We start from the raw sequence: 27,418 nt of genomic DNA on the forward strand, positions 1-27,418 counted from the left end.
CTATTATAATTAAGTGTAACATTTTAATGAAGACTATTTACTATTCTAACTAAGTGTAACATTTTAATGAAGACTATTTACTATTATAATTAAGTGCAACATTTTAATGAAGACTATTTATTATTATAATTAAGTGCAACATTTTAATGAAGACTATTTACTATTATAATTAAGTGTAACATTTTAATGAAGACTATTTATTATTATAATTAAGTGCAACATTTTAATGAAGACTATTTACTATTATAATTAAGTGCAACATTTTAATGAAGACTATTTACTATTATAATTAAGTGTAACATTTTAATGAAGACTATTTACTATTATAATTAAGTGTAACATTTTAGTGAAGACTTAGTGTCTTTTATAAATAAAAAATGATATAAAAGCAAAGTTCACCGTACCTTTTGATCTTCTCCTCAATAGTCTGCCCCGAGTTCTCAATGTCCCTAACAATCTCCGTGTACTTAGCGATGAAGGTAGTAATTTCCGTGATCAAAGCAATAAACTGCTGCCGTAACAGAAGCAGTTGACGAAGTTTGGCTATCTGCGACTCGATAGCCTTTATGAGATCGTCCTGTTGAGTCAGCACACCGTGGAGATCAGCAACGTTGACCGACTGCAAATCGGACAACTTTGCCTTGTTCTCTTTGAGGTCGTTCAGGATCCTCTCGTAAGCGTCTAACATGGCTTCCACATCCTCGACGCGAGCACCAATTGGTTTGTTAAGTTCGTGAAGTTCTTTCTGTACGTCCGTCATGTATTGCACTGCCTCCGCGACTCGTGCTAGCGATTCTTCGGCTTCGTCGATGCTCTTCTGGAGAGCTACTGCTCTTTCGTTTATGATTCCAGCTACTTTTGCGTGCGCTTCCTTCATGTTCTGGAGCTGCTCGTTTAATTCGAGCTTGTCGGCGTCGCTCACTGTTGGCAGGATGGATTTTCCTTGTTGGAGAATCTTTTCGATGTCGTCTGCGTAGTCTTTGGCTTCCTTCTTCAGGCGATCGTACTGGAAATTTATTCAATAAAAGTTTTTGTAATATCAACATAAATCATCAACGTTATGTAACATATAAATCCAGCAACAGCAAGAGTAGCATTATATAAATCATTGAGATGAACATTGAGATAAATCCACAGTGATAAATTGTAATTGGAGAAGACAAATATTTCTAATAACTTTAACAGTAAATATATATATGTAAATGAATTGCACATTTGTCTGACAAGAGACAAGAACTGCATAGTTTGTTTTTAATGTAACATATTTGCAATGTAACCTGATGCAGGGGTTGAAGTACAAGTAGTACCTGAGTACTCCAGCCTGAACAGTACTTACCCTCCTATCTAAACAATACCTAAATAAATTAAGAATTATTAAATAATTATTTTAAATAACGTCTTACCTTAGCAAGTTGTTCCCGCAGAATATCGATACTCGAAGTCCGTAAATCCGAGGAGGTAGCCACCTCAGCTTCATTAATCCACCTCTGAGCCTTGTCAATTTCGCTCTCGAACGCTTTGCGCCCCTGAAGAAGATCCGCCAACGCCGCCTGCTTCTCCCGAGCCTCGCTCTTCAACTCATCATAATCTTTACTCAACTCGTCCAGGACACCTTCCAGTTTAGCACGATCCTCCTCGTTGCATTCCTTCAATAAATTATGCCCATGTTTCAAGATATCGTTGAGATCCTTCTCGTTGAAAGACGCAATGTCAGTTTCCAGTTCGTTGTGCTGCACAATGTCTTGTTCCACTTTGGCAGCCTTGAGTGGCAGATAACCGCTGAGTTTCTTCAAGTTGTTGCTCTTAGACTTGATCCACGCTCTTGCGCGTTCTAGATCGGCCTCGAACTTGCGACGAGCGTCGGCTGCTGCGGTGGCGGTGGATATTCCTTCGGTTAAGAGGGTGCAGAGTTGTGCTTGCTCTCCTCGGAGTGCTTTGGTATCGTTTTCTAGTTGCTGCTGTTCGTTGGTTTCTAACTCGTTCTGCATGTTGCCGACGCGCTTCTCTAGAGTGTCGATCACCATCTGCTTTCCTTCAGCTTCTTTCAGCATGGCCTGAAACAGAATTGAGGTGAAACTTGCTGGTCACTCTGGGTTCTTCAACGATGACAGAATGTAACAGAAAGTCAACTACAAAATTTTGTGTAGGATTTTTAGAACGTTAACATAGGAAGAATGTCAGCAAATGGAAGGATGTCAAGTTCTCAATTAATTTTTGAATAAATACCTTCAGAGCAAGAAGTCTCTCTTCAGCCTGCTTGCTGTCGAATCCCACCGGCTCCGACAACTGAATCTGCTCTTTCTTCTGTTGTATCCAGTCCCGGTTCTCTTCAATCTCCTGCCTCGTCGCTTCAATACCTTGAGCAGTCATGTCCAGCACCTGAGCCTTCCTCTGCAGCTTCTTGGCAATATCAGCATATCTTCTCTCCACCGACTTAATCTGCTCCTCAATTTGCTGCGAATCCAAATTGCTCACAGAGTCCATCACCTGATCACCCAGACTCTTCACTTCGTTCAACTTCCCAGGTCCCTGAGACTCAAACTCAGCAGTAATCTCCTTCACATTCGCTATTTTCTGTCCAATCGTCTGTCCATTGCCCTTCTCGATCACGTCCACCTTCTTGGACAACGCGTCCAACCAGGACTGAACGTTCTGCACTTGCGATCGATACTTCTGTATCAAATCTTGAGTAGCCTGCTTTCCGGCAATCGCATCGGTCAATTCTGCTTCGAGTTTGTTCAAACCTTCCTCGATGTCGTGGTCGTCTTCGTGAATCGCTAGTTCTGTCATCGCGTGTGTTCTGCGTTCACCAACGTTACTTAGGAGATCGTTCATTGCTTGCAGTTCTGCGTGTGCAGCTTCGGATCGCAATTTTGCGGGACGAGACTTCCATTCGGCGCAGAGAGCTCGTTGCTGGTTTATCCAGGCTCGGAGAGCGTTCTTCTGGCGGGTCTGCTCTTCGAGTTCGTTTAGGGTCTTCGTTACGTTCATGAGATGTCCTTGCGCCTGGTGAAATAGCATTTTCATTAGGTGGAAGTGGAATGGTGACATGTAGGAATTCAATGTGTAACCTAATTGTTGATAAAATGATAAAATGTTGATAAAAGCCTAATACATGTGTATGATCTAATTCTTGATAACATAACCCTAATACATGTGTATGTCTTCATTCTTGATAACATAACTTTAATATATATGTACGCCTTAATTCTTGATCACATAACCCTAATACATATGTATGCCCTAATTCTTGATAACATAACCCTAACACATGTGTACGCCTTTATTCTTGATACCACAACCCTATGTATATACGAATTTCCATTACAAATCATCACACATACCTGATCAATCAGCTCCTCAAGTTTATTCCGAACCTCCACCTCCCTCGCAGGTATCTGCACAGCCGGAGCGTCCAGAGGGCTTCCAGGTCTCGATACACAAGCGACCGCAGCCTCACAAGCCTCTACAGCCAACGCCAACCGCGTCTTTTCGCCCTGTAGCTTATTATGCAAGGTCCGGGCAATTTCGAAACGCTGCTTCGCCATTTCGAGGGTTTCCAAAGGCGCCTCCATTTCCTGGGCGATTTCAGGTTCATAGGCGTCCAGATTCTTCATGATGCTCTCCAAAGTGTTCTCGTACTCCTGGAACTTGACCAGGGACTCCGCCAATCGTTTCTTGATCTGCAACGCGGTGTTCAACAGCGAGTTGTAGCTTTCCTGGACATTCTGCAGCTGAGTTTCGATGGTGACTTTTATTTCTGGGTTCGCGGCGACGTAACGAGTTATCTGTCCGTTTCCTTTCAGCTTCAGATCGTCTAGCACGCTGGTGTAGTTCTCGATATCGACTAACAAATTCTCGTGTTGTTGTATTTGAGAGACTGTTTGTTCTTTGTTGGTGATGTACAGCGAGTTGTGAGCCATCAGTTGGAAGGATATTTGTAACAGCCACTTTTCAGTTTCTTGAAGAGCTGCGTGGTAAGCGTTGTACTCTTGCATCTCGTTCTCTATCAACTTCTTTCCTTCGTCGACTGTGCTACTCAGACTCTGCCAGCGTTTCAACAGCTCTCTCGTCTGCTCCAGAGGTGTGTTCTTCTTCGCCAACTTCGATAACTCCTCCGCTTCTTCCATCAGGTGGTCCAATTCTGACTTCTTCCCGCGGACTTCTTCCTGAATATGTTTATAACGCTCCAATAGTGTCTTCATATCGCCAAATTCTCCTTTCGTGTCTGGTAAATCCTGCATGCTCTTCTCGGTCTCTTCCAACCAACGTTTGAGCTTTCCGTGAGCCTCCGTGTGATCGTCCCAGCGAGTCAGTAAAGATTTCAGCTGAGCTTGAACCGTGTTTAGGTCGATACTCAGTTGTTCCCAGCTGGAGAGAAGTCCGGCCATGTCTGATCTTAGCTGTTCTTGCTGCTCTGGCACTGCGGTGTCGATTGCCTTTGTGAAGGCGTCTTGTAAGGTTGAGAGCAAGTGCTGACCCTCGGTGATCCTCGTTGCGACGATCTTTGGAAAAACAATATTAGTCCAAATCAGTATAATTAATTTTATTAGTTACTAAAAAGCTGATGTAGGATTAGGTTCAACATTATTATCAATTGAAAGGCTAATTGAAAAATATGTGATTACTATTTACGTGAAAACTAGTTTCTTCTCAATTGGACTAGGTTGGATGATGATCATACTTCTTTTTCTCACCGAGTCCTTTAATTTCATATCACATTATAAATTGTATTTAATGACTTACCTTGATGGTTTCCAATTTGTCCTTCGCCCACTCAGCGTCCCCGACACCCATGCAGTCCTGCACCGAGCCCTGAGCGATTCGCAGCCAGTCCTCCATCTCCTTCTTCGCCTTCAGGAACTCTGTGTGATCCGAAAGATTCTTCTCCACTCTTGAAACTAGACCTTGCATGTCCGTCAATAGAGAAGTATACGCAGACTGTAGTTGGACAGTCTTATCCCGAGCCCAACTGCAGGCACTCATTTCCAGAAGAGCTTCGCATTTGTCGTTCAGGTCCTCCAGAACAGGCTTCTGCTGTATAGCTTCTTCAACAAGACTCTTGCAACGAACTAGGTCCTCTGGAGTCTTGTTCTCCTTCGACTGCTCGTCGTTCACCTTCTTCTGGAAGTGGTCTATCCACCTCTTCATGCTGTCCAATGCCGCTGTGAACTGCGACCAGCTAGCGATGCAGTTGGACAGGGTCTTCTGTGATTCATGACACTGCGTCTGCAGGGACTTCCAGTTTGATTGCAGCTGTTTGACGTCCTGCTTGATGGCTTCTTGACCTTCTGGTCCGGTACTGGAGATCACGGCGTCGCTCAGTTGGATCACCTTTGAGATCAAGGTCTCTCCTTTGGGAAGAGACGCGATGATTTGGTTCACTTTGTTCTCTCTTTCGATGATTCGGTCCTTTTCGCCGTGGGTGTCGCAGTTTTGTTGCAGCTCCAGTTTCGTGTGGCGAACCCAGTCGGCTGCCTCGTTGTGCGCTTGTTGGAACTTCTCGTGATCGTTCACTTGCTCTTCGAGGTTCTGCAATATTAGAGGGATGGAAAGTTAGTTTTTAATTTAGAAAGTTAACTTACAGATGTTAGAAACATCTGTACTTTTTGATTGCATGAACATAATTTGGAAAATTGATACTACGTAGCCTAGTGACGTGGACTATTATTATTCTGAGAATAAATTTTGGAATTGTTGAACTTTGCTATATACTTACACGTATCTTATCAGCGATCAGTTTATTCAGTTCATCATACTTCGCGATAGTAGACTGATAGGGTCCAACAGGAATGCTAGAATCCTCAGCAAGCCTAGCCTTCAGACGATCCACAGTTTCCCCATGACCTTGTATATCCCTCTGCACCGTTTTATACTTCTCCAGAACAGCTCGTTTCTCGCTAAGATCATTCTTATACATTTCCCCGGGCTGGATCTTGCCTTCGATCTCCTCGATCCAATCGGTGGTGAGTCGATGAATCTTATTCAACTCTTCCAACGCAGTAGCTCTTGCTGCTAGTTTCTGTCTGATGTCCTCCACATTGACCAACAACTTCTCGAACTCTGTCTTCAGGTTCTCCGTGTCTTCCTGAATCTTCGCTGCGCCATTTTGCTCAGTATTCATGATCACTCTCTCTTTGAGCTCCAGAGCATAACGCAGTTTGTTCTGGCCTTGCTCCAGGGTCTGTCTGATCGCTTTACAGGTGTGTAGCTTGTTGTTCACTTCGGTTAACGTGCTGGGGATCTCTTTGCACTCGCCCAGTTTGTCTCGAGTTCGCTCGATCCAGTCCTGACATTCTTGGTACAGAGTATTGTGCTGTTGGTGCTCCTGGAAAGGAAAAGATGGTGGTTATTAAAAATCATAATAAACCTAGGCCTAGAATCTTGATGTAGGAAAATGTTCACATCCTTGTTCTTATTCATCATATTACTAATAATTGTCAAGCACATAAAATATCTAGCTTTGCAAAGTCTCACAATATACCATCATCGATTTCAGTACCTGATAATGCAGCTCCAATCGCCTCATGATCTCCTTCGCCAGAGACAAAAGAGCATTGTACTTCGTCGTCAGTTGCGTGATAGCGTTAGATATTCTGGTGTCAGCACAGGTCTCCAACAGCATCTGAGCCTTCATATTCAGACGATCCAGCTCCTTCTGCCAATCGAACAACGTCTGCAAGTGAATCTGGAACTGTTCAAGGACATTCTTCTTCTCCTCCAAGCTATCCTGCAGTTTGTTAAACGACTGCACCAACTGCTCAGTCTGAGTGAGCCACTCGGTTGCCTCAGAGAACTGATCTTCGTACTCCGTCCACTTCACGATTCCTACTTCTAGCAGGCTCTTCGTGTTGTTCAACGAATCTCTATAAAATATTATCTGTATTAATATCATCTGAAGTCTTTAATATCAAAGAAGTATCTACTTACACATAGCTGTCGTACTCTTCTTGCAGCAACGCCACTTCCTCTTCAATTATCTCCTTGTCTTCTTCATCAGCGATCTGGCAGGCGGCGTTGCCCTGTTCCAGAGCATGCTGCAGCTTCTTCTGACCCTCTGGTAGCTCACTTTGCAGGACTTTCAACTGAGTGATCTTGTTGGCCAGCGATTCCTTGTCACCGGTGGGTTCCGAGCACTTTCCGAGTCTCTCCTTAGCAGCTCGGATCCACTGTATGAACTCGTTTCCGCTGTCGATGAAGGCTTGATGCTGCTCCACGGTCTCCTTCTGCTTAGCGTACAGTTCTTGCGCCTGTTTGCTCAGGGTTTCATACTTGATCGAGATCTCCGTGGCCGGGGTAGCTTGTCGCAGATCCTCAGCCTTCGTGGTGACGGATTGTATCATCGGCTCGAAGGCCACTATGTCTTGTACAATACTGTTCGTCTGCCTGAGGTTCGCCTTCCTCTCGCCAATGGCCAAGGAACTCAATCCAGCCAGACCCTTCCTGGCTTTGGACACCTTCTGCTCGCAAACCTGCTGCAACTTCGCCTCGCGGTCGTTGATCCACTGCTGGAGTTGCAGGTACGAGGAGCTGTAGTCTGCCCATTGGAGTAAACTAGTCTCCAAGTGCACCTTGGTGGTCGAAATCTTCTTAACCAGCCTCTCCCAGTCGTTCTGGATCTCCTTCAGCTGCGCGTTGATCTCCTCACGACCGTCTGACCTTGTATTCCTCATCACCTTCTCTCCACAGTTCACCGTTAGGTGCACCAGGTTCTGACCTTCCTCGCGTTTCCTCAGCAGCTCCTGAATGTTATCCAACCTGTTCTGCAATTCTTCGCGACTGCTAGTAGAAGCAGCCTCTGTACCCTTACGAATGATCTGCTTCGCGTTTTCGATCCACGCACGAGTCTTAGCCAGGTTAGCTTCGTATTCTTTGTGCTGAGCCAGGTTTGTCTCCACCTTGTTGAGAACGTCTTTGGCCAAGTTCACTTGGACTTGGTATCGAGAGTTCAAGTGACGCAGTTGGTTGTTTATGTAGGTGTCCAGGTGGGAGGACAGGAGACTGGAAGCTGTCTTGTTGAACCTGTCGATCTGCTCTTGACCTTTTAATAAATTCTCCAGTATCTCTTTCACTTCTTGAACCTGCTTTTCTTTTTCAGCTACGTTTGGTAGCAGCGAGTTCTTCTGGGCCTTGATGAGAATGTCGAATTGCTGCAACCAGTCACTTAGGCGCTCGTATTCGTCCTTGTAGTCGCGCCATTGACTGACTGTCTGCTCTAGCTGGTCCTTCTGTTGCTTGATTTCTGGAAGAAAATTTTTGAGGATGGATATTAGCAAAGTTTATATATAGGGACTGGGAAGTTAGAGTTAGTAGACACTGAGATGAAAAAGTCGTACCTCTGAACAACTCCTCAAAGCTCTGAGTCAACGCTCGGACCTCGTTCTTGATGATTTCCTGACCCTGAGGACTGGTACTCGCGCTAGCGACCTTCCCGGTGTGCTGAAGATGTTCCACCAGCAACTCTCCCTGAGCTTTCTTGTTCAGCAAGCTCTCCAGAGGCGCGACAGCATTTTCAATAGCCAATTTATCACTCAGTGACCTCTGCTTCATCGACGGTATCTTCTCCCTAGCTCTGCTCAACCAGTTGATGATGTCATCGTGAGCCTCCTTGTAAAGTCGATGATCCTTGTACTGCTCCTCTCTTTCAACCAGCAAGGATTTGATCTTCTCGAACAACGTATCAAATCTATTCAGAATACTCTGAGCCTGTGAGGCGGCTAGACCTTGAGGTCCACTGGCGATCATCTCGGCAACCTTGATCTTCAGACTGTCCACTTCGATGTTCTCGCATCGGACTTTCTCTTCCAGAGCTTTTATGCGTTCCAGCTGGCACCTCTTCTCGGACATGGTCGTCTGGAAGGGCGTGAACTCGTTCAAGGCTGTCTGCATGTAGTCCACCGTTTTGTTCATGGACTGTATTTGTTCCAGGAGACCAGCCCACTTGTTGATGGAATCGTCCAGGTTGGTCTTGGTCTCCAGCATCTTTGAGGCCAGAGCGCTCCACTGTTCCTGGAGCTTTCCAACAGCGTCGTTGATAGCTTTGTGTCCACTCGGTGCAGTGTTCGCTAGGACAGCCTGAGCAAGTTCGACTATTCCCTGAACCTTGGCGAAACCATCCTCCTTGTAGAGCAACAGGTCCTGAACTATTTCCATCTTGTTCTCCAGGTCCTTCTGCGAGGATGCACCTAGATCTGAACAGTAAGCTAATTTCTTCCTGATGTCGTCCAACCATCTGGTGCACTCCGCCATCTGGTTATCGAATTCCTGATGAGTGGTCACGTACTGGTGCCAGCGGCTGTTTAGGTCCTTGACCTTGTTCGAAATCTGCTGGTACTTAATGCTCAGCTCAGATATGTGCGTGGTTCGAGAAGTTATGTTCTTGTGGAGCTGCTGAGCCTTCTCTGTTACTGCATCTATTTCCAACTCCTTAGCTCGAACTTGGCCTTGAAGAACACGCAGGGACTCCAGTTGCTTCTTCTTTCCCTGCAAGGTGGGCTTCAAGTCAACAGCATGAAGTTTCGTGTCGGTTTCCCTCATCCAGGCTAGACACTTCTCCTTGGACGTCTCGAATTCGTTCCACTGTTGGAGTTTGTTCTCCAGAGTCTCGATGGTGGACTTGACAGCTGTCACTAGACTCTCCCACTCCTGTTGAGATGAATCTATCTGCGAACGGATGTTGATCTGACCAGACTCCAGAGTACCTGGTATCACCTTCTCACCCAGAGTCCTTATTTGCTGAACCCTCGGTTTGTCCTCGGGCAGACTCTGAAGAAGGTTCTTGAGGCGGTCCAGGTTAGTGTGAAGTGACACTCGCTCAAGCTCCGTGTCACCCCAAAGTATGACTGCGTTGTGGGTCGCGTCCAGCCATTCATGAGTGTCAAGAACAGCCTTGCTGTACTGCTGATGATCACTGACGATGCCTTCGTACCTCTCAACGAACGCGGCCGCTCGTTTCAGCACCGTCGCATGTCGGTCGTTCAACTTCTTCAGAGTCTGATGCACCTTGTCCGTAGAATCAGGGAGATTATCAGCCTTGTCGCGAAGATCAAGAAGATCCTGCTGATGAGACTGCACGTCATGTAAGAAAGTACGATAAATCTGTAACTGAGCACGTTTCTCATCTAAAGTGGTCTTCAGCTCAATTTCAGGTTTCAGCTGAGCCTCGATGGTCTTCAGCCACTTCTCAAAGGCCTCGTTCGAGTCGTCGAAACCGGACCAGCGCGAGATCTTCGACTGCAACTCGCGTTCCGTTGAAGCTATACCGTCGTACAGTTCTTCGAAGGCTTGCTGTAGATCTAAAAGTTGCTGGCGAACAATTTCTCTTCCTTCCATGCCTGTTGTTGGGTACAATCTCTCTCCAGCTTCAACTGTATTGTTTATCAGGAGGGTTGCTGAGGACTGGCGAGCTAGCAGGTCCTTCAGGATCCCCACGTTCGAGGACAGCTCTTGTCGAGTGCCACCCAAGTCTTCCTTGATGGACTGATAAGTCACCCGAGTGTTAGCCAGCCATTCTGAACACTGCTTGTAGCGCTCCAAGTAGGCTGCGTGGTCTGCCACTGCTTGCTCGCATTTCTTGACCAGTTCCTTTAATATTAAGAATAGAAATTTAATTCTGATCGGAATGTACGAGATTGGATGAAGATTTTTATTATCTTACCTTGGCGGTTGCTTGAATGGACTGGAAACGAGAAGTGATCTGCTGAACACTGGCGGAAAATCGCGTTTCACCGCTGATTTGCATCAATTCTGACGACTCGTCGCTCATTTTGTCGAATTCAGCTTCATTTTGACGGAGATTGACGATCAACATCTACGAATGAAAGATGTGTTTAGATATGGAGAATTTTTATTAAAGGACCATGTTTGATCTCATGTATAAAAATGTAACAGTGTTTGTGGCTGTCGAGTGCTTCAGAACCTTGAAGAGATTGCTGAAGAACCCAAAAGTCTCAAACAATGTTTTCGAGAAATGCTTTATTTTATTGTACGAACAAATTCATCTCTGTGAAAACACCTTGACGTTGATTTTTTATATTGTGTTCTTGTTTGTGTATTCACAAAGAAATTGTTAGAAAATAATAAATTATGTGTGCGATTCGTTGGATGTTAAAAACATTATTTGTTTAAAATCAGGCTTTCTGTCAATTTTTTGAAATAATACAGAATATAATATATAATTCTTGAAACATTCTTGAATATAGAATATAGAATATAAATATTGAATATAGAATATAATATATAATTCTTGAAACAATAGAGAATATAAAATATAATTCTTGAAATAATATAGAATATAATATATAACTCTTGAAACAAAATTTCCCAGTAAAAACGCACACAGAATTAATTATTTTGTAACGATAAAAAACGTTCCCGTCATTGTGAATCAAAGATGCGAATATCTTCGCGTGTCACGAGACGAGTTTGAAAACACGATTCTTCGATCAAGCATGCTCGGAACAACAGGTCTGCGTGCATCCTCGTGTACGTGTTAAGAAACTCGAGAAAATGTCAGTACAGTGTGTGCGTGTGTGTAACAGGTATCCGCAATCTGTCGAGAAGTTCCCAATTACGTCGAATAATCAAATCACACTGAAATATCGAAGATACAAGAATAGAATAGAAGAAAGATAACAGAGAAATACAATGCAAAGAAAGATGAAAGAGAGATTCGTAGAAAGGAAAGCATCCACGCCTTGCTGAACAATTCTCAGGTTTTGGTTTCTTACTTGATCCAGGTGGTCTCCGAGGGCCACCAGTTCCGTCACTTCCGTGTCCCACGACAGGGCGATTTTTTGTAGTGCCTGAGAAAGTTTTGCAAATACAATTCCTGAATTTTTACGAGACCATCTCTCTCTTTCTCGTATCTCCTCAAAATACTACCTCATGTGATCTGTGTTCAAACTTTGTACTCAACCCTTCTTCGAATTAATCCATACACTTTAATAAAACTTCTTTACACTTTAAAATAATTTAAAAAATCATGTGTGGAAGCAAAGATTCAGAGAAGGGTCGAATCACGTATTTTCTTGAAGAAGCAAAAAAATAAGAACCGAAGGTGCTGATTTTTGCTGAAGATATTACCTGATATTTTTCAAGCTGCTCCTGCTTCTCGTCCAAAGTGTTCTTCAGCGAGTAATTCTTTAAGGAAGACTCTGCATCGGTCAGCCAAGCTAGCAATCGTTCCAGGGAGTTCTCGTACTCGCTCCACTGTTGAATTCTCTCTTCGATGCATCGGATGATGTCGTTCACTGCGGTGGCGAACTTCTTCTGCTCAAATCTGTCAAAAAAATCAAAATCAAACTGAGCCTCCTGAATATTGCAGATTTGAAGATAATTCATCACATATTTACATATTTGTCCACATTTACCTTAACGTAGCCAAGTCCCTTTCCATAGACTCCAGAGACCTGGGTGACAAGTTATGAGCGCTCTGAGCTACATGTTCACTCAGAATGTTCAGTTTCAGCTCTCCTTCCCGTTGACCATCCTGAAGTTCCATGATCTTAGCTAACTGAGCTTGAAGAGCAGCCTTGTTCCCTGTATAATCGCTGTAATTTGCCAACTGCTCCCACTGCTGCTTCTGATAATCCTGGTACGACTTCTGGAGATCGTAGAACTGTTGGAAGGTGTCTAGAAGAGTCTCCAAATTAGAAATGTTCTTCTGCGACATTTCGACCAGGTCCTCGTATCGACCGGAGACTGAGGCAGCTTTCTGCTGAGCATCGGATGGTGCTTGAGTGTAGCTTAAAGCATTTGCTTTCTCGGAGACTCCTTCGATTATGCGTTTGTATGCCAATATTTCTTGATGCATCGCCTAAAAATGCACCAACACATGTACTCGTTTAAATAAGTTTTACAAAAATAAAATACCTTGTAAAAATATATAAAAACATTTCTTCGTTACCTGAACCAGTAAAGTCTACATTTATTGTTCGAATGTATAAAATAAAACATATGTACCAGTGTAAAATAAATTGTACAAAATAAAATACCTTGCAAAAATATATAAAAATATTTCTTCGTTACCTGAACCAGTAAAGTCTACATTTATTGTTGAAGTGTATAAAATAAAACATATGTACCAGTATAAAATAAATTGTACAAAATAAAATACCTTGCAAAAATATATAAAAATATTTCTTCGTTACCTGAACCAGTAAAGTCGACATCTATTGTTCGAATGTATAAAATAAAACATATGTACCAGTATAAAATAAATTGTACAAAATAAAATACCTTGCAAAAATATATAAAAATATTTCTTCGTTACCTGAACCAGTAAAGTCTACATTTATTGTTCAAGTGTATAAAATAAAACATATGTACCAGTATAAAATAAATTGTACAAAATAAAATACCTTGTAAAAATACAAAAAAACATTTCTTCGTTGAACTGCAAAGTCAATATCTTTCGAATATAAAATAAAATATAAGTATAAAATAAATTGTACCTTGCTCTTCAGCAACTTGGACTTGATTTCCTGAAGAGAAGACCACGTAATAGAAGAGTCCTGCTTCACAGACCGCTCCATAGTGTCCAACCACGCCAGAATTTGTTGCAGAGTCTCCTGATAATTAGACCATTGCAAAGACTGAGCATCCTGTTTCTTCTGTTGCTCAGCAATTCCCTCCACAAGTTTATCCCATCGTTCTCGAGCTTGTCTCAGTTCCTGACGAATCAGTTCTCGTCCTTGGGCGGACGTATCGGCTAGGATCCTCTCTCCGAAGGATATCAAGCCTCCCAGTCGATGTTCTCCTTGCTCCTTCTCGGTGAGTAAGATCTGCAAACGGGAAACCTTCTCTTCTAGGTTTCCTTCATCCTTCTTCAAGCTGGCTAAACTTTGTTCCAGTTGTGTGAGCCAAGAGTTGACGACATTTAATTTTTCTTCGTAAGCGCGATGGTCGTCTACGATGCTCTGACAACGGGTGACCACTTCCTTGCTGAGTACGTGTAGCAATTGGTATCTGAAAGATATGCAAAATGAATTGTAACACTTATTTAATCATTAAAATTTTGTCAAGTTAATTATTTTCTGAATAAAGTACCTGTTGCTGATCTGGGAGATTAAAGGTTTGATGCGTTCGACGCCGCTAGCGTGTAGCAGACTATGAGACTTGTCGACAAATTCATCGATTTTAGACTCTTCTTTCAATATGGCGTCCCGTTTCTCTTTCAAAGCCTGCAAACGAGTCTCCTTGTCCTGTAAAGTGGGTTGCAATTGCTGATCTCTGAAGGCGGCCTCCATCGTGCTGAACCACTTTGTGTGTGTTTCCAATTTGTCTTCAAAGTCCTGCCATTTCTGCAACGCTGCTTTCTGCTTCTCTTCCACTGATTCTGTATAATCAAGCATATCAAACTTTAACAATCGTGGACAGATATTGCTCTTGAATATCATCATCTCTTCAATTCAATCTTGAACTGACATAAACTCCGAGATAAAATGGAGTACGCTATTTTACCACATTCTATTTTTGCCTCCACACTATTAGTTTCGTCCTTATCCATCAGTGGCAATATAACGCGAGTTTACTGTATTTCCTACACAAGGCATTAACCGAGTTAAAACTTACCTATTTCGCTCAAGTATTGCCGAAGATTGCCTTCCAGAATGCTGATCTCCTTATTAATGGCGTCCCAGCCTTTAGGCGCCGTCCTTTTGATCACCGTATCGCTCAGCTCCTTCAGCTTCTCCAAATACTCAGCTCCCTGCATCTGATCGTCCTTCAGCATCGACAAAGTGGCAATTCTTCGAGAGATATCCGTCCGTTCTCCAGTGACATCATTACACTCAGCCAGCTTCTCCCGTTCTCCGTTCAGCCAATCGGAGAAGCTCTTCACCTGCAGATTGAATCGATGGTGTTTCTCCACGCAGTCCTCCAGGTTCTCCAGCAAATCCTTCGACTTGGCGACGATATTGTGGAACAGCTGTTTGATGGAAGGCAGGAAGACGTTCAGAGAGGTGTCCTTAGTCTGATCCACCAGCTGCTGAGCCTTGTCGCAGACGTTCTCAACCAGGGACTGATGCGACATGATCTCCTGGTGCATGATCTTGTGGTTCTGAAGCTGCGCTCGTTTCTCCTCCAAAGTGCACTTCAGTTCGGTGTGCTGATGCATGGCTCGTTCGACGTCTCGGAGCCAGGCAGTCAGCTGTTCGTGCGACAGAGAGAATTCCGCGAACTGCATCAGACATTGGTCTAACTTCTGCATGGTGTTCTGGAGCTCTTCAGAGAATCCGTCCCATAAGGTTCTCAGGTTTCTCAGCTGCTGTCTGATGATCTCTCTGCCGTCTGGGGATGTATGCACGTACAACTTCTCACCGAGGTCGATCACGGACTCGAAGCGAGCGTTCTCCTTCGTTCTGGTGTCACCGAGGTCTCGAATGAGCTTCTGCCTGTTCTGCAACACCGACAGGTCACCCACGATCTCGCTGTGCTTCTTCAGCTCCGCCTGAATGTCCGTGATCCACTGCAGCAGCTGATCGTACTTCACGTTGAACGTGTTGTGCTCCTTCACGAACTGCTCGTACCTCATCACAGCCTCCTTAATCTGGTTCTTGATGGCCTGGTACTTCGTGGTCTGCCTGGAGACTCTGGTCGCGAGGTCGGCTTCAGCCTCGATGCTCTGGCTCTTCTCGATCGCAGCATTAAATTCGCTGCCTTTAGCGAGGATGGTCTCCTCGAGGGACTTCAGTCTCTGCAGATGCGCCCTCTTCGCTTCCTCCGTGCTCTTCAGGCTCTGGTCCTTCAGCTGAGTCTCCATCTGCTTGATCCAAGCTTCTAAACCTTCCACTATCTTCTCGAACTCGGACCACTGACTGAACATGTGCTTCAGTTTATCTCTGGCGGCAGTGCACTTCTTCAGGAAGTCCTTCCACATCTTGTTCTGCTGCTCGAAGTTCATCAGCAGCGCCGGGTGACCCGGCATAGAGGTCTGCTCGAGAACTATGTTCAACTGCTGGTTGCAGTCGGCGAGGATTCGATCTCCTTCGGCTTGCTGCTGCAACAAATTCTCGATGGCGGCGATCTTGCTCTGCGCGGTGTCTTTCTCGACGGAGAAGTCCTCGATGATGGGTGTGCCCTCATTGACGACCGTGTTGATCCAGTCGCGGGTCTTCTCGAAGGTCTGCAGGTAAGCTTCGTGGTTCGAGACGTGCTTCTCGGCAATGTTGATCCTTCCTTCGACTTCATTAGACAGCTTCTCGTAAGCTTCTATCACATTCGCCAGCATTTCACTCGCATCGTCATCGGGCGCTGAGCTCAGCCTCTCTTGCAGCTGCTGAAGAATGTTCTTGTGAACGGTTACATCTTGAGCCACTGCTCTGTACAAATGAAGAGCCAACTTCTTCTCCTGCAAGGTCGGCAATAACTCTTGCTTCTCTCCCAGTTTGTTCTGGGCGTCCACTAGCCACTGTTTCACCTGCGAGAACTTGTCCTCGAAGGACGATCTGTGCATCATGTCGCTCTCTATCTTCTTGTAGATCACGTTCGCGCGATCTGCCATGGCGTCCACTCGGTTGCGGAAGTTTCTTAACTCAGCTCTGATGGTTTCCCTCTGATCGGGAGTGATTCTGGAGAACAGAGCCTCGCCAGCTTCAGCGGTGCGATTCAGTATGGCTTGACCTACCTCTCGCTCTTCGGCGAACGCCTTCAGCTCCTTCAGACGCGACTGATAGAACGTGATAGGTTTAGGTCCACTTATCTCATCGTATACTTTGAGGGTCTTTTCAGCGTTCTCGATCCACTCTTCCAGTTTCTTCTTGTTCGCTATGTACTGATCCCTGTTCTCCTTCAGCTCTCGGAGTCTGTCCAGGTACTGAGAGAGGAACTTCAGCACGTACTCGTACCGGGTGTTCAGGTGCACTATGTACTGGTTCACTCTGGACTCGGAGCTGACTTTGGTGATGTCTTCAGCTAAAGCGGTCAGCGACTTTAATTCTGTATTATACTCCATCACTGTCTTCTGAGCTTGACTCATCTCGGAAATCTTCTGCTCGATGTCCTCCAAGTTCAGCAGTGCGGAAGCTTCGGCTCTGATCTTGTTCTCGTTCTCCTTCAGCCATGATAGAACGCTCTCGGAAGTCAATTCATAACGTTGCCACAAAGCGATGTTCCTCTCTAAATCATTCTTGATTTTACTGTAACTGGACTTCAGGGACTCCAGGTCGGCCTCCACCTTGTCTCGATCGGCCTTCAAAGCTACCATCGTTTCTGGACTCTCCACGGACGCTAGAAGCTGCAGAGAGTTGTCCGTATCCTCTTTTCTTGCAATGCAATCCGCGATTCCAGCTTCCACGTCCATCAAAGACGCCATTTTTACTTCCAGGTTATAGCGATCACTGCTCTGCTCAGGTTCACACCAGGCCACCTTTTCTTTGAGAGTCACCACCATACGCTGAAGAGCTCCGAATTTCTCGTGATAGAGTTTGGTCAAGAACGCAACCAAGGTTGCGATCACCTTGTTCGCGTGGCTCGCCACGCCGTCTCTTCGGAGCTGAAGAGCCTGCAGCTCGTTAGGCAGATTCGCCCTGAAGAAACCGCGGTAGTCTGTCGCGATGGAGTCCATAGAATCTTTAACCTTCGACAGAGCCTGATCGCACTGTTCCAGTTCAGTCTTCAGTTCTTGGCACTTGTTGATGCGACCCAGGATCTTGGTATTCTCGCCAGTCAAGTCGTCACACTTTATTATGTCTTCTCGGATCTTCGAAATCAGATCACCGCATCTCTTCATCTCCTGTCTGATGCTTCTCTCTCTCTCGTTCAAGGCGGATGTCACAGACTCAAGTTCATCCGCGTAGCCTTTGGCCAGCTTGAACTGATCGTCGAGCACCTTCTGCAAAGACTTCAAGGTAGGAATATCAGTGTCATTGTTGAGTTTGATCAGCTGCTCGATTTTAGAGACGATGTTTCGGTACACTTGTTGGTAACCGGGCAGTTCTTCGCGATATCTCATCAATTTTGCGTAGCAACTTTCGGTGTCCAGCAAACCTGCGCAGGCAGTGGACAGAGCTTCACTAGTGTCGGTTAGCCAAGTTATAAGTTCAGATTTCGATTCTTCTATCTGCTTCCAGATGATTACTTGAGACTCGTAGGCTTGCAATCTCTCGCTGATCTCGTTGTAGGTTTCCTGATAACTTTGCCGACACTCGGCCAAGTCCTTCTCGATCGAGTCAGAGTCGAATCTGGGCATGAGGGACGTCTCCTTCGTCAGTTGCTGCTCCTTCGAGTCCATTTTCTCCAGAAACTGTTTGCCTTTCTTCAGGATCTCCAACGCCTTCTTGTGCTTCTCCAAATTCATGTTAGCTTGAGTAGTGTCGTAGGGAACCCCTTTGGCCGATCGACACAGATTATTCGACTCTTCGATGGACTTCTTCAGCTTCTGCTTTGCCTCTTCGTACGCTTTCCAGTCCGCGTTCATGTCGGCGTATTTCTTCCTCTGGTCTCTGAGGAGTTCGTTGACCTTCTCCCAGTTAGCATCGACGGAAGACAGAGCCACCTGGATGTTGGTCGTCGACCGTTGATCCTCCTTCATCAACGAGCTTCCTTCAAAATGAAGAATCTCCTTCTCCTGTTCTCTCTTCTGGTGTTCCTCTATGAGGGCATCGATCTTGTCCACCGCAGGTGCCAACTGCTTACAAGAATCGACGTTGTAAACAATTTCCTGAAGAGCGGTTTGAGTCTTCAGAATCTTCTCGGTGATCTTCTGCTGCAGCGTTCTGAAGTTGTTCCACCTGGCACCGAGGTTCTCCAATCGGTCACGTTTCGCGGATATCTCGTTCTTCAGGGATATGGCCTTGTTCTCGAGGTCGTTCAGCAGACCAGAAGCCGACAGAGGCTTTCCTTGCTTGTCCCTGATTTGGATACCCACCGCTGAATCTGGTGGAATATGTTGCTTCCAGCTTTCTATCTTGTCATATATCGTTTGCAACTCCGAAGAGAACCTTTCCAGGTCAGCTATGGTCGGTTTCCTAGCTTCTGCTTCGTACTTGCAGTGACTCAGCTGAGCGTTCGCGTCGTTCAACCAGCTGAGCAGCTCTATCCACTTCTCCAGACCCTTCTTCTTCTGCTGCAAGTCATCTTCCAAGGCTTTGTACTTCTTCGCCAGCGTGGTGTAGGTCTCGTCCAAAGCAGCCGCCTCCATGACTGACCCCTTCGAGGAGAGCTGTTTGACTTCGTCATAAATGGCTGCGAAAGTCGGCTGCTTCTCGGAGTGTTCCTGAATGTAGGCGTGGACAGCCTGAAGATTAGTGTCGACAGTGTCCACGGTAGCGTCGCTGATCTCGGCGATATTCGACCTCAACCTCGACATCCAGTTCTCGAAGTCGGTGATTTTCATCTGGAACTCTTGACGAGCCAGCAGCGAATCTGACACTCGGTTGATCTGCAGTCTCACGGTGTCCGCGAGTTTGCTGACTCTGGACTTGATGTCCGAGACTCGGCTCTTCAGGTTCGTCGCTCCCTCCAGGGACAAAGCGTGACTGATGTGATCAGACACCTGTGTTAAGGAGATCAATTGAGCCTGGTGGTCCGATATCGTTTTATTGAAGTCCTTCAAACGAGCCAACTCCTTCTCTAGCACCGACACTTCCGGCGTTTGGGTGTTAGGTTCCACGAGCACGCTTTTCTCGGACCTTTCGAGCCACTCCTTGAATTCCTTGATCTCTGACTCGAAGCTGTTCCACGAGGTGACGAGTTTGTCTAACTTTGTGGTTGCCTGCACGGCCGTGTCGTGAACGGCGTTCCAACGAGTGTGGACTGCGTCCACTTCGTCCGATGCCGACGTCCTGCCAGATATTCTTTGGCTGATCAGCGACAGGTCCTGGATCCTGGGAAAGTGTTGCTGGCAGCGTATCTCGAACGCTTTGGCTTCTTCGAGCATGTGAGCCGCTTGAGGCAGAGTAGTGGGTTTGGTGCCTATGGTGGCGGCCTTGGACTCTGATTCTTCGATCCAGGGCTTTAGCTCTTTTATTCCTTTCTCGTACTCCTTCCAAGTCTCCAGATTCTGCGAGGCGGATTGACGTTGCACGGTGACGCTCTGTTTCAGATCTTTGATCGCTTTTTCCAGCTGCAGGAAGTCACGACAGAGCTGTGTGCCTTCAGCTTTGTGACCTTCACCTATTGATAACAGTATAGTTAATCATACCTGAATCATCTTCAGAATGTTTGTTGAAGAATAGTAAAGAGTTACATACCTTTAACGAGATGGAAAGACTCCACTTCAAGGAACTTCAGTGTCTCGATCTTCTCTTGAATTTCCTTCTGCAGTCTCTCCGTTCTGAACACCATCTCTTCAGGGGTCGTCGCCAGGTTGGCTGCATCGGCAATCGACTGAGGCGACTTCTGCTGAGCCCACAGCTGCAACGCGTTCAGCTTCGCCTGGAACTTGTTCCATCTAGCGCTGTGCTCTTGCAGATGAACCACCTTCTCCTCGACCGTCTTCAAGGTGGTCTCCATGCGCTTCTCCGTAATGGTGATCTCTTTCTTCAGGACCTCCCTTTTCTCCTGTGGTGTGACATCGGTCAAGTGACTGTACGTTTCTTGTAGCTTCTTCAGCAGCTCCTCGGCCGATTTCCTCAAGGTCGAGCTGAAATCTTGCTTGCTCTGAAGATCGGACGACGCTTCGGAGGCATTGAAATAGATCTTAGACTCTATTTTCCTCAGCTCTTCATCAGCTTGCTCGATCAGCTTCAAGATCTCCTCCTTCTGCTCCGAATAGGTGTTCCACAGTTTCTGAGTGCTCTTCAGACTCTTCAATGTCTCCACACTTTGACTGTACGTATCGTTCCAGTTGGACTCCAGTTGCTGAACTTCGAGGGACACGAATGGAGGAGCGTGTTGGTCCTTCAGAAGATCTTTACCGCGTTGCAGCATGCTGACAATATTCGGTCTCTGCTGTTCGAGGTTGCTCAAGCGACTTTCCTGATGACTCACAGCGGTCTGCAAGGTCTCTGGACCTTCGGCGACCACGTCGACTTTGGACTGATCGCGAACCTTGCGCAGAAGAGTACACACTTCACGCACTTCCTTCCTGTACGTGTAACTCTTCGAGTAGATGTCCGTTTTCGTCATGGTTATCTCGATGGTGGGTATCAGATTCTTGTAACGAGTGATCAATTGCTCCAGACGGTTCTGTTCCGAGAGGGCTTCGTGGTCTGAACGGTTCGAGGTCAGACTGTCCAAGGTTTGAACCAACCATTTCATCTCTTCACGTTTGCTGTCTGCTTCTCGACATATTTTCTGGTGAAAAGACGTAGCTAGTTAATTTACTTTGTTTCTGCATATGGGTAAAGTGAAGACATGAAGATATGGATGATATGAAGACATGTGAAGATATGGATGATATGAAGACATGTGAAGATATGGATGATATGAAGACATGTGAAGATATGGATGATGCGAACACGTATGAAGATATGGATGATATGAACACATATGAAGATATTTATATATTTACCGTTAAAACTTGAACCTATCCAGAATGAGGAATGCAAAGACAAAATGGTCGAAAATATTTAGATGAAAGATTTAGCACATTTTACATGCCTAATAGGTCTTGCAATATCCTTATTGGTATACAGGATTTTTGTGAACATTGACAAAGGTTTCTTACCTGGAATATAGTTTTCTCGGTCTCAAATTCTTCCAGAGTGTTCACTTCGTGTAGTATGCTTCTCAGATTGCTGTCCACGTGGTCCATCCATCGCACCATCTCGTCGAATCTGGAGTAAAAATATAAAATTGAGTCATGAGAAGTCAAACCATTATACACTAAAAATCTTAATTTCACAGTACTCACTTCTTCTTATACGCAGCCCATTGTTGAGGCACTTGTTTCAACTGATCCCTCAAACGTTCCACCTTTTGAGCACATTCCTCCCACATACGTTCAGCATTCTGAGTGGCCTCGGTTAAACTGGTATCACTAAACTTCAACTGACTGTACGCCTGACTGATCTTCTTCAGGGTCTGCAGGCACTTCTCCACTTCCAGTACGGTGCCGCGATTAACAAAGAACTCCTTGTTTCGTTGCAGTATACTTTCCACGTTGTCGTTCTTCATGAGAGCCTGCTGCTCAGAGTTGATCTCAACCTCGATTCCCTTCAGGTATTGCAGGAAAGTGGCTTCGTCGAGGCGGAACTCGAGTTTCATTAGATGAAGAGGTGCAAATGTTAGTACCACTTTCCAACGTTTCTGCAGAGCTTCCACAGCCTCTACAATAGGAGCTTGCTGTTCGACAGGCAGAATATTCTTCAAGTCCTGTCCAGCGTTCACGAAATCCTGGATCCATTTCTCGCTGACGTTGCTGAAGAAATTCTTGTGATACTCTATCGATCGTCTATTGTCGGTATGTTTGTCATTGATCATGGTCTCCGCTACGGATAGCCATTCGGAGACCTGTCTCTCGCATTCCTTGAACTTGGTCCAGCACCTCACAGCTTCCTGAAGCCGTTGTTCCCAGGTCTGGGCAGCTTGAGACACCTTGTTGAACCGTTCATTGAGTTCCCTCAAAGTTTTACCACCTTCCGCCGTACTGACATCGGCATGGCTATCCACGGACTTAACGATACTCGTGAAAACCTTGTTCTTGGATTCCAACATTGATTTATAGTAAAGAGTTCTCGAGAAGAAGGCTTTGTGACGCTCCAGCTGCGCCAGGATGTACTCTCTGCCTCCAGACAGGTCGATACTCGTCAACATCCTCTCTGCCTCGTCCAACCAAGCAGCGATCTCCTTCTGTCCAGCTTCCAGGGACTCCTGCTGAACCAGCAGTTGATGGTACAAATGCAGCTGCATGGGTATCAGAGCTCGCACTTTGACCAGAGCTTCCTTCTCCTTCTTCAAGGTGTTCATCATCTTGTCCACCTCGTCGCGCGACAGATCTTGAATCAGCGTCTGGAACTTCTTGCTGATGCTCTTAAAAAGATCTTCAATACCCTCCACCTCGTTGTGAAAAACTTGCAGTTTTTCTCCGTAAGCCTTAATCTTTTCAGTGGTGGTCAAGTCAGTGGCTGCCAAGGCCGACTCGACATTCCTCAGCCAATTCTGTAATGTCTCCACACCGGCTCTGTAGTCCTTCCTGTTTCGTATCACGTCCCCAGCACGCATGTACTGTTTCGCTTCCTGGAACAGGGACTCCCATCTCGCAGTGAGGCTCGAGTAACGTTGCTTCAGCTGGAGAGCCACTGGCTCGTCGGATGTGGCGATGAGGAACGTCACCGTATCTGATAGTTGCTGATGTTTGTCCTTCCAGACACTTATGTCTTGGAAGAACTCCATCCTCTCTTCCTCAGGGAGGCTCAGAGCTGGCTCTGCTCGATTCAACCACGCCTCGAACTCGTCGGAGACGACGTTCCAGCGACGCCAGTAGGCTACCACCTCCTCGAGCATGCTTTGCACGCAGCGGAGGTCCATGGAGACGCTCTTCCACTTCTCGCTGGTTTCTCTCATGAAACGGTCGATGCTTGCACTTTCTTCTTTATCTGTAATAAAGGATTCGTGAGTTGAATTTGGGCAATTTCTATTTGGCTGATATTTTAGCACTGCTTATTTAGTTTTAGCATTACTTATTTATACTACTGGACAAACTCTACACTCTTGTCATAATATTCTTCATCCGTATACTCTCTAAAGTTGGTCTAAAAAAGATTCGAATATCACTCACCAATACTTCCTTCGCGTTTATAATCCTCGACAACCTGTTGCATGTCCAGATACGCTTTCTGGAACTCCTGGAAGATCCTGTTTCGGGACACGAAGTTTCTATACTGTTCCAACATCTGATGCACCTTTTCTTCAGTGCCATACTTCACGCTCCACCCCTTCAGCTTCGTCTCGACTAGGAACAAGAAAGCAATAAGGCAGCATTTGTGCTCCAGGAACTTTAGTCGGATTCTACGTTTCGCAGCGCGATCGGGCAGGCTCTCGAATCGGGCCGCCATGTTGGCCAGCTGTTGAGGCTGCACCTTCAGTGCCAGCTGTGAACTCTTGGCTGCTTGGAAACGTTCTGTCATGGACGGTAGATCTAGGAAGAACTTCTTGTGGTCTTCTAGCTTATTCGATATTATGTTGGCGGTTTCTTCGGTCATTTCTTCGGGGATGTCGGTGTCGGATATTAGAAGGGCTTCTGCGCGACCTAGCCATTTACCGACTTCTCCTAACTCGCCTGGGAGGGAGGAGTCCAGAAGCCAGAGCCAGTGTAACATCTGTGGGCAGAGGATGTTGTGATAAATACATATGGTACATATATTGATAACTTAAAAAAATATGTGGAAGTTTATTACACTTGTTATATTTATTATTACATATTATTACACTTGTTATATTTATTATTACATATTATTACACTTGTTACACTTATTAAATTTGCTTGGTATGAACTTACGAGGATTTCAAAAGTCTTCCACAGGCTCTGTATGTGTCCCCACGAGTCTCTGGTGATGCTGATCATGCTAGGAGTCTCAACAAGGCGTTGCAACTTATTGTAAATCACCAGCTGTTGGTCAGCCTCCGTCTTCAAAGCAAGGTAATCCTACAAGCAAGATATTTAGTTAAACACTCTAATGACAATCCTTTACTCTAATGACAATCCTTAAAATTATTCAGATACGTACTCCATAATTCAATGGGAAAGTACTGGTCCTATCCATCTGCTCCAGATATCTAACTTTCTCATTCAACCAATTAAACAGTCCATCATATTCCTGTTGCACAGCAGCGAACGAATCCGCGGCCGTGGATCCTGGCTCCGGATACTTATGCAGAAACTGCGCTACGTAAGTCATTATCGATTTCTCGTCAGGTTGGGGAACGTCGACGTCTTCTGGATCGAGCAGTCTCGCGATTCCCAGTTCTGATTCCGCGACGTGGAAGGCTGTCGCCAGACGAGCTCGGTTTGTCGCCTCTCTCATGGCTGCGATGTTCACCAGGTTCGCCTTAATGGCGTCGATGATGGCCAGGAACGCGTTTCCGTCGCGCCAGCTTTCTCCGAAATCGCGGACCTTTATGTCCCTGTAATTGCAAAACAATTTTTTAGATATTTAATACGATAATTTTTTACGTACCTTATGTAGTTTGATACGATTGATAATTTTTTAAGGTATACTTTTTTGGCACTTTTGATGTAATGTGAGAGTTGTTGTTAATTATTGTTCATTTTTGAAGATTGATATTATAGAATTTTTTAAAGGTATACTTTTTTCGATACTTTTGATGAAATGTGAGAATTCTTGTTCATCATTGTTCATTATTCAAGATTGATATTATAGAATTTTTTTAAGGTATACTATACTTTTTTGACACTTTTGATGAAATGGGAGAAGTCTTGTTAATCATTGTTCATTTGTGAAGATTGATATTATAGAATTTTTTAAAGGTATACTTTTTTCGATACTTTTGATGAAATGTGAGAATTCTTGTTAATCATTGTTCATTATTCAAGATTGATATTATAGAATTTTTTAAAGGTATACTATACTCTTTTTGACACTTTTGATGAAATGTGAGAGTTCTTGTTAATCATTGTTCATTTGTGAAGATTGATGCTATATAATTTTTTTAAGGTATATTATACTTTTTTTGACATTTTTGATGAAATGTGAGAGTTCTTGTTAATCATTGTTCATTTGTGAAGATTGATACTATACAATTTTTAAAGGTATATTATACTTTTTTGACACTTTTGATGAAACATGAGAATTCTTGTTAATCATTGTTCATTTGTGAAGATTGATATTACATAATTTTTTTAAGATATACTATACTTTTTTGACACTTTGGTGAAACATGAGAATTCTTGTTAATCATTGTCCATTTGTGAAGATTGATACTATACAATTTTTGAAGGTATACTTTTTTCGATACTTTTAATGAAATGTAACAATTCTTATTAATCGTTTGCAGACTATACACAGTAAGTTAATATCTTCGAGTTAAAAGAGTGATAGGTGTACTAACTTTGGCAGGGCATTGGTGACCCATTGCAGCAAAGTCTTCCTCGCACCCTGTTTCCATTTCTCGCTGCTGATGCGTTTCCTCTCGCTGGTAGCCGACCCTTGGGTGCTGAGGCTCTCCAGACTGCTCTGACTGCCCCAGGTTTGCCCCAGATACTCCAAAGCTCTGGTATTCTCCTCGATCTAGAAATTGTAGGAATTAATGGAGCAGCATAAAGAGAAACTTCACGACGAGGGTAGAGAATCGACGAAAAGAGGAGAACTAGCGTGCGTACTAGTGTGATGCGTAAGTTGCATGCAGGTGCGTGCTACCATTGTACACAGACTTTCTCTACGGCTTTACTCGTCCCATCGTACCAGTTAAACAACAATTTTTTCTGTTTTTTTTTTCATTTTTTTTTCGTAGCTACTCACCTTCCTTCGATCCTTCGATCGTAGCTTGTATTTGTGGAATAAATACGGTTAGCAGAATGGACTGTAATTTACTTCGTTCTTAACGAGGACTAACTTCTTTAATGGAAAAGGTCGGGCAATTCGTCTGTTTTTGCAAGATTACGTAAAATGTTCACTGTACGAGATTTTGCGGGGAGTTTCGATAAAGAACAAATGATCGATCGCGTCCTTCGTGACTCGCAAATTAATCCCCGTAAATGTAAACGATTTGTAGTGCTGCCGCGTACATCGCAGCACGTTTATGTAATTCGATGTTGTATTAGGTCATTCCATGAATAATTTCGTTTTCGTGTGCAGACGTATTTAAAAACTTGTTATGATCGATTCGCCATGCATTCGACAAATGACTTCTTTATTTAATGTCAGAACACAGTACAGTCGTATTCTGTACAATTCGTGTTTTATGCAAATATTTGTCTTGTCAAAAATTTAACTCTGTACATACTTTTTCACGAACTTTCAGAAAGCTAATTAAAATTGCAAACAATTATTGAAAATACTGAATGAAAGCATAGAAGCACTATTTACAATTTTTAGAAGTATAAGACATGGCAGGAAAAGAAAAGCTGAGATTAGAAACGTCATTAACTATGGAATGACCTGATATGTGGCACGAGCTTCGTACTTAAGCAACTACCGCATTCTAGTTGTAAGTGTGCTTTCCATTTGCGTAGCTTCGATCGTATTAAAATTAAAATGGAAGATCATTTACCTGGAAGTATAGGATGATGGTCCAAATCAGGCCCAGTACGACGGGTGGTCGGCCATCTACCAGGTCGGATGAGTTGATGTTCACTAGTTTGATCTGTGGACAAAGACACATTGAGGGTTCATCATCATTGATGTCGAGATATGTTCACAGTCATCAACATGAGGATATGTTCATAGTCAGTCATTAATAGGAGGACATGTTCATAGTCAGTCATCGACAGGAGGATATGTTCACTGGCATTCATCAACATGGGGACATGTTCACAGTCAGTCATCGACATGGGAACATGTTCACAGTCAATTAT

The 27,418-nt window shown here is 44.6% G+C and overlaps 1 protein-coding gene across 4 annotated transcripts in view; it reads right to left on the reverse strand.

The window, feature by feature from the left end:
• Positions 1–27,418, reverse strand: part of LOC100876515 (Muscle-specific protein 300 kDa) — an 89,466-nt gene that overhangs the window by 36,924 nt on the left and 25,124 nt on the right. For all 4 annotated transcript variants that reach the window (XM_076535867.1, XM_076535866.1, XM_076535868.1 and 1 more), the window contains exons 5-29: positions 27,115–27,207; positions 25,954–26,132; positions 24,612–25,008; positions 24,383–24,529; positions 23,663–24,203; positions 21,797–23,480; positions 21,611–21,719; positions 21,455–21,469; positions 20,193–21,237; positions 14,575–20,115; positions 14,050–14,338; positions 13,455–13,968; positions 12,372–12,817; positions 12,085–12,280; positions 11,730–11,804; positions 10,658–10,810; positions 8,337–10,584; positions 6,931–8,242; positions 6,503–6,866; positions 5,720–6,328; positions 4,747–5,532; positions 3,345–4,505; positions 2,227–3,006; positions 1,404–2,054; positions 405–1,006 (exon numbers count right to left, since the gene is read on the reverse strand). In XM_076535867.1, coding sequence (XP_076391982.1) covers positions 405–1,006; positions 1,404–2,054; positions 2,227–3,006; positions 3,345–4,505; positions 4,747–5,532; positions 5,720–6,328; positions 6,503–6,866; positions 6,931–8,242; positions 8,337–10,584; positions 10,658–10,810; positions 11,730–11,804; positions 12,085–12,280; positions 12,372–12,817; positions 13,455–13,968; positions 14,050–14,338; positions 14,575–20,115; positions 20,193–21,237; positions 21,455–21,469; positions 21,611–21,719; positions 21,797–23,480; positions 23,663–24,203; positions 24,383–24,529; positions 24,612–25,008; positions 25,954–26,132; positions 27,115–27,207 — 19,937 coding nt within the window. The remainder of the gene's footprint in view (positions 1–404; positions 1,007–1,403; positions 2,055–2,226; positions 3,007–3,344; positions 4,506–4,746; positions 5,533–5,719; positions 6,329–6,502; positions 6,867–6,930; positions 8,243–8,336; positions 10,585–10,657; positions 10,811–11,729; positions 11,805–12,084; positions 12,281–12,371; positions 12,818–13,454; positions 13,969–14,049; positions 14,339–14,574; positions 20,116–20,192; positions 21,238–21,454; positions 21,470–21,610; positions 21,720–21,796; positions 23,481–23,662; positions 24,204–24,382; positions 24,530–24,611; positions 25,009–25,953; positions 26,133–27,114; positions 27,208–27,418) is intronic.

This window comes from Megachile rotundata, chromosome 9, assembly GCF_050947335.1.
Source record: "Megachile rotundata isolate GNS110a chromosome 9, iyMegRotu1, whole genome shotgun sequence".
Lineage (NCBI taxonomy): Eukaryota > Metazoa > Arthropoda > Insecta > Hymenoptera > Megachilidae > Megachile > Megachile rotundata.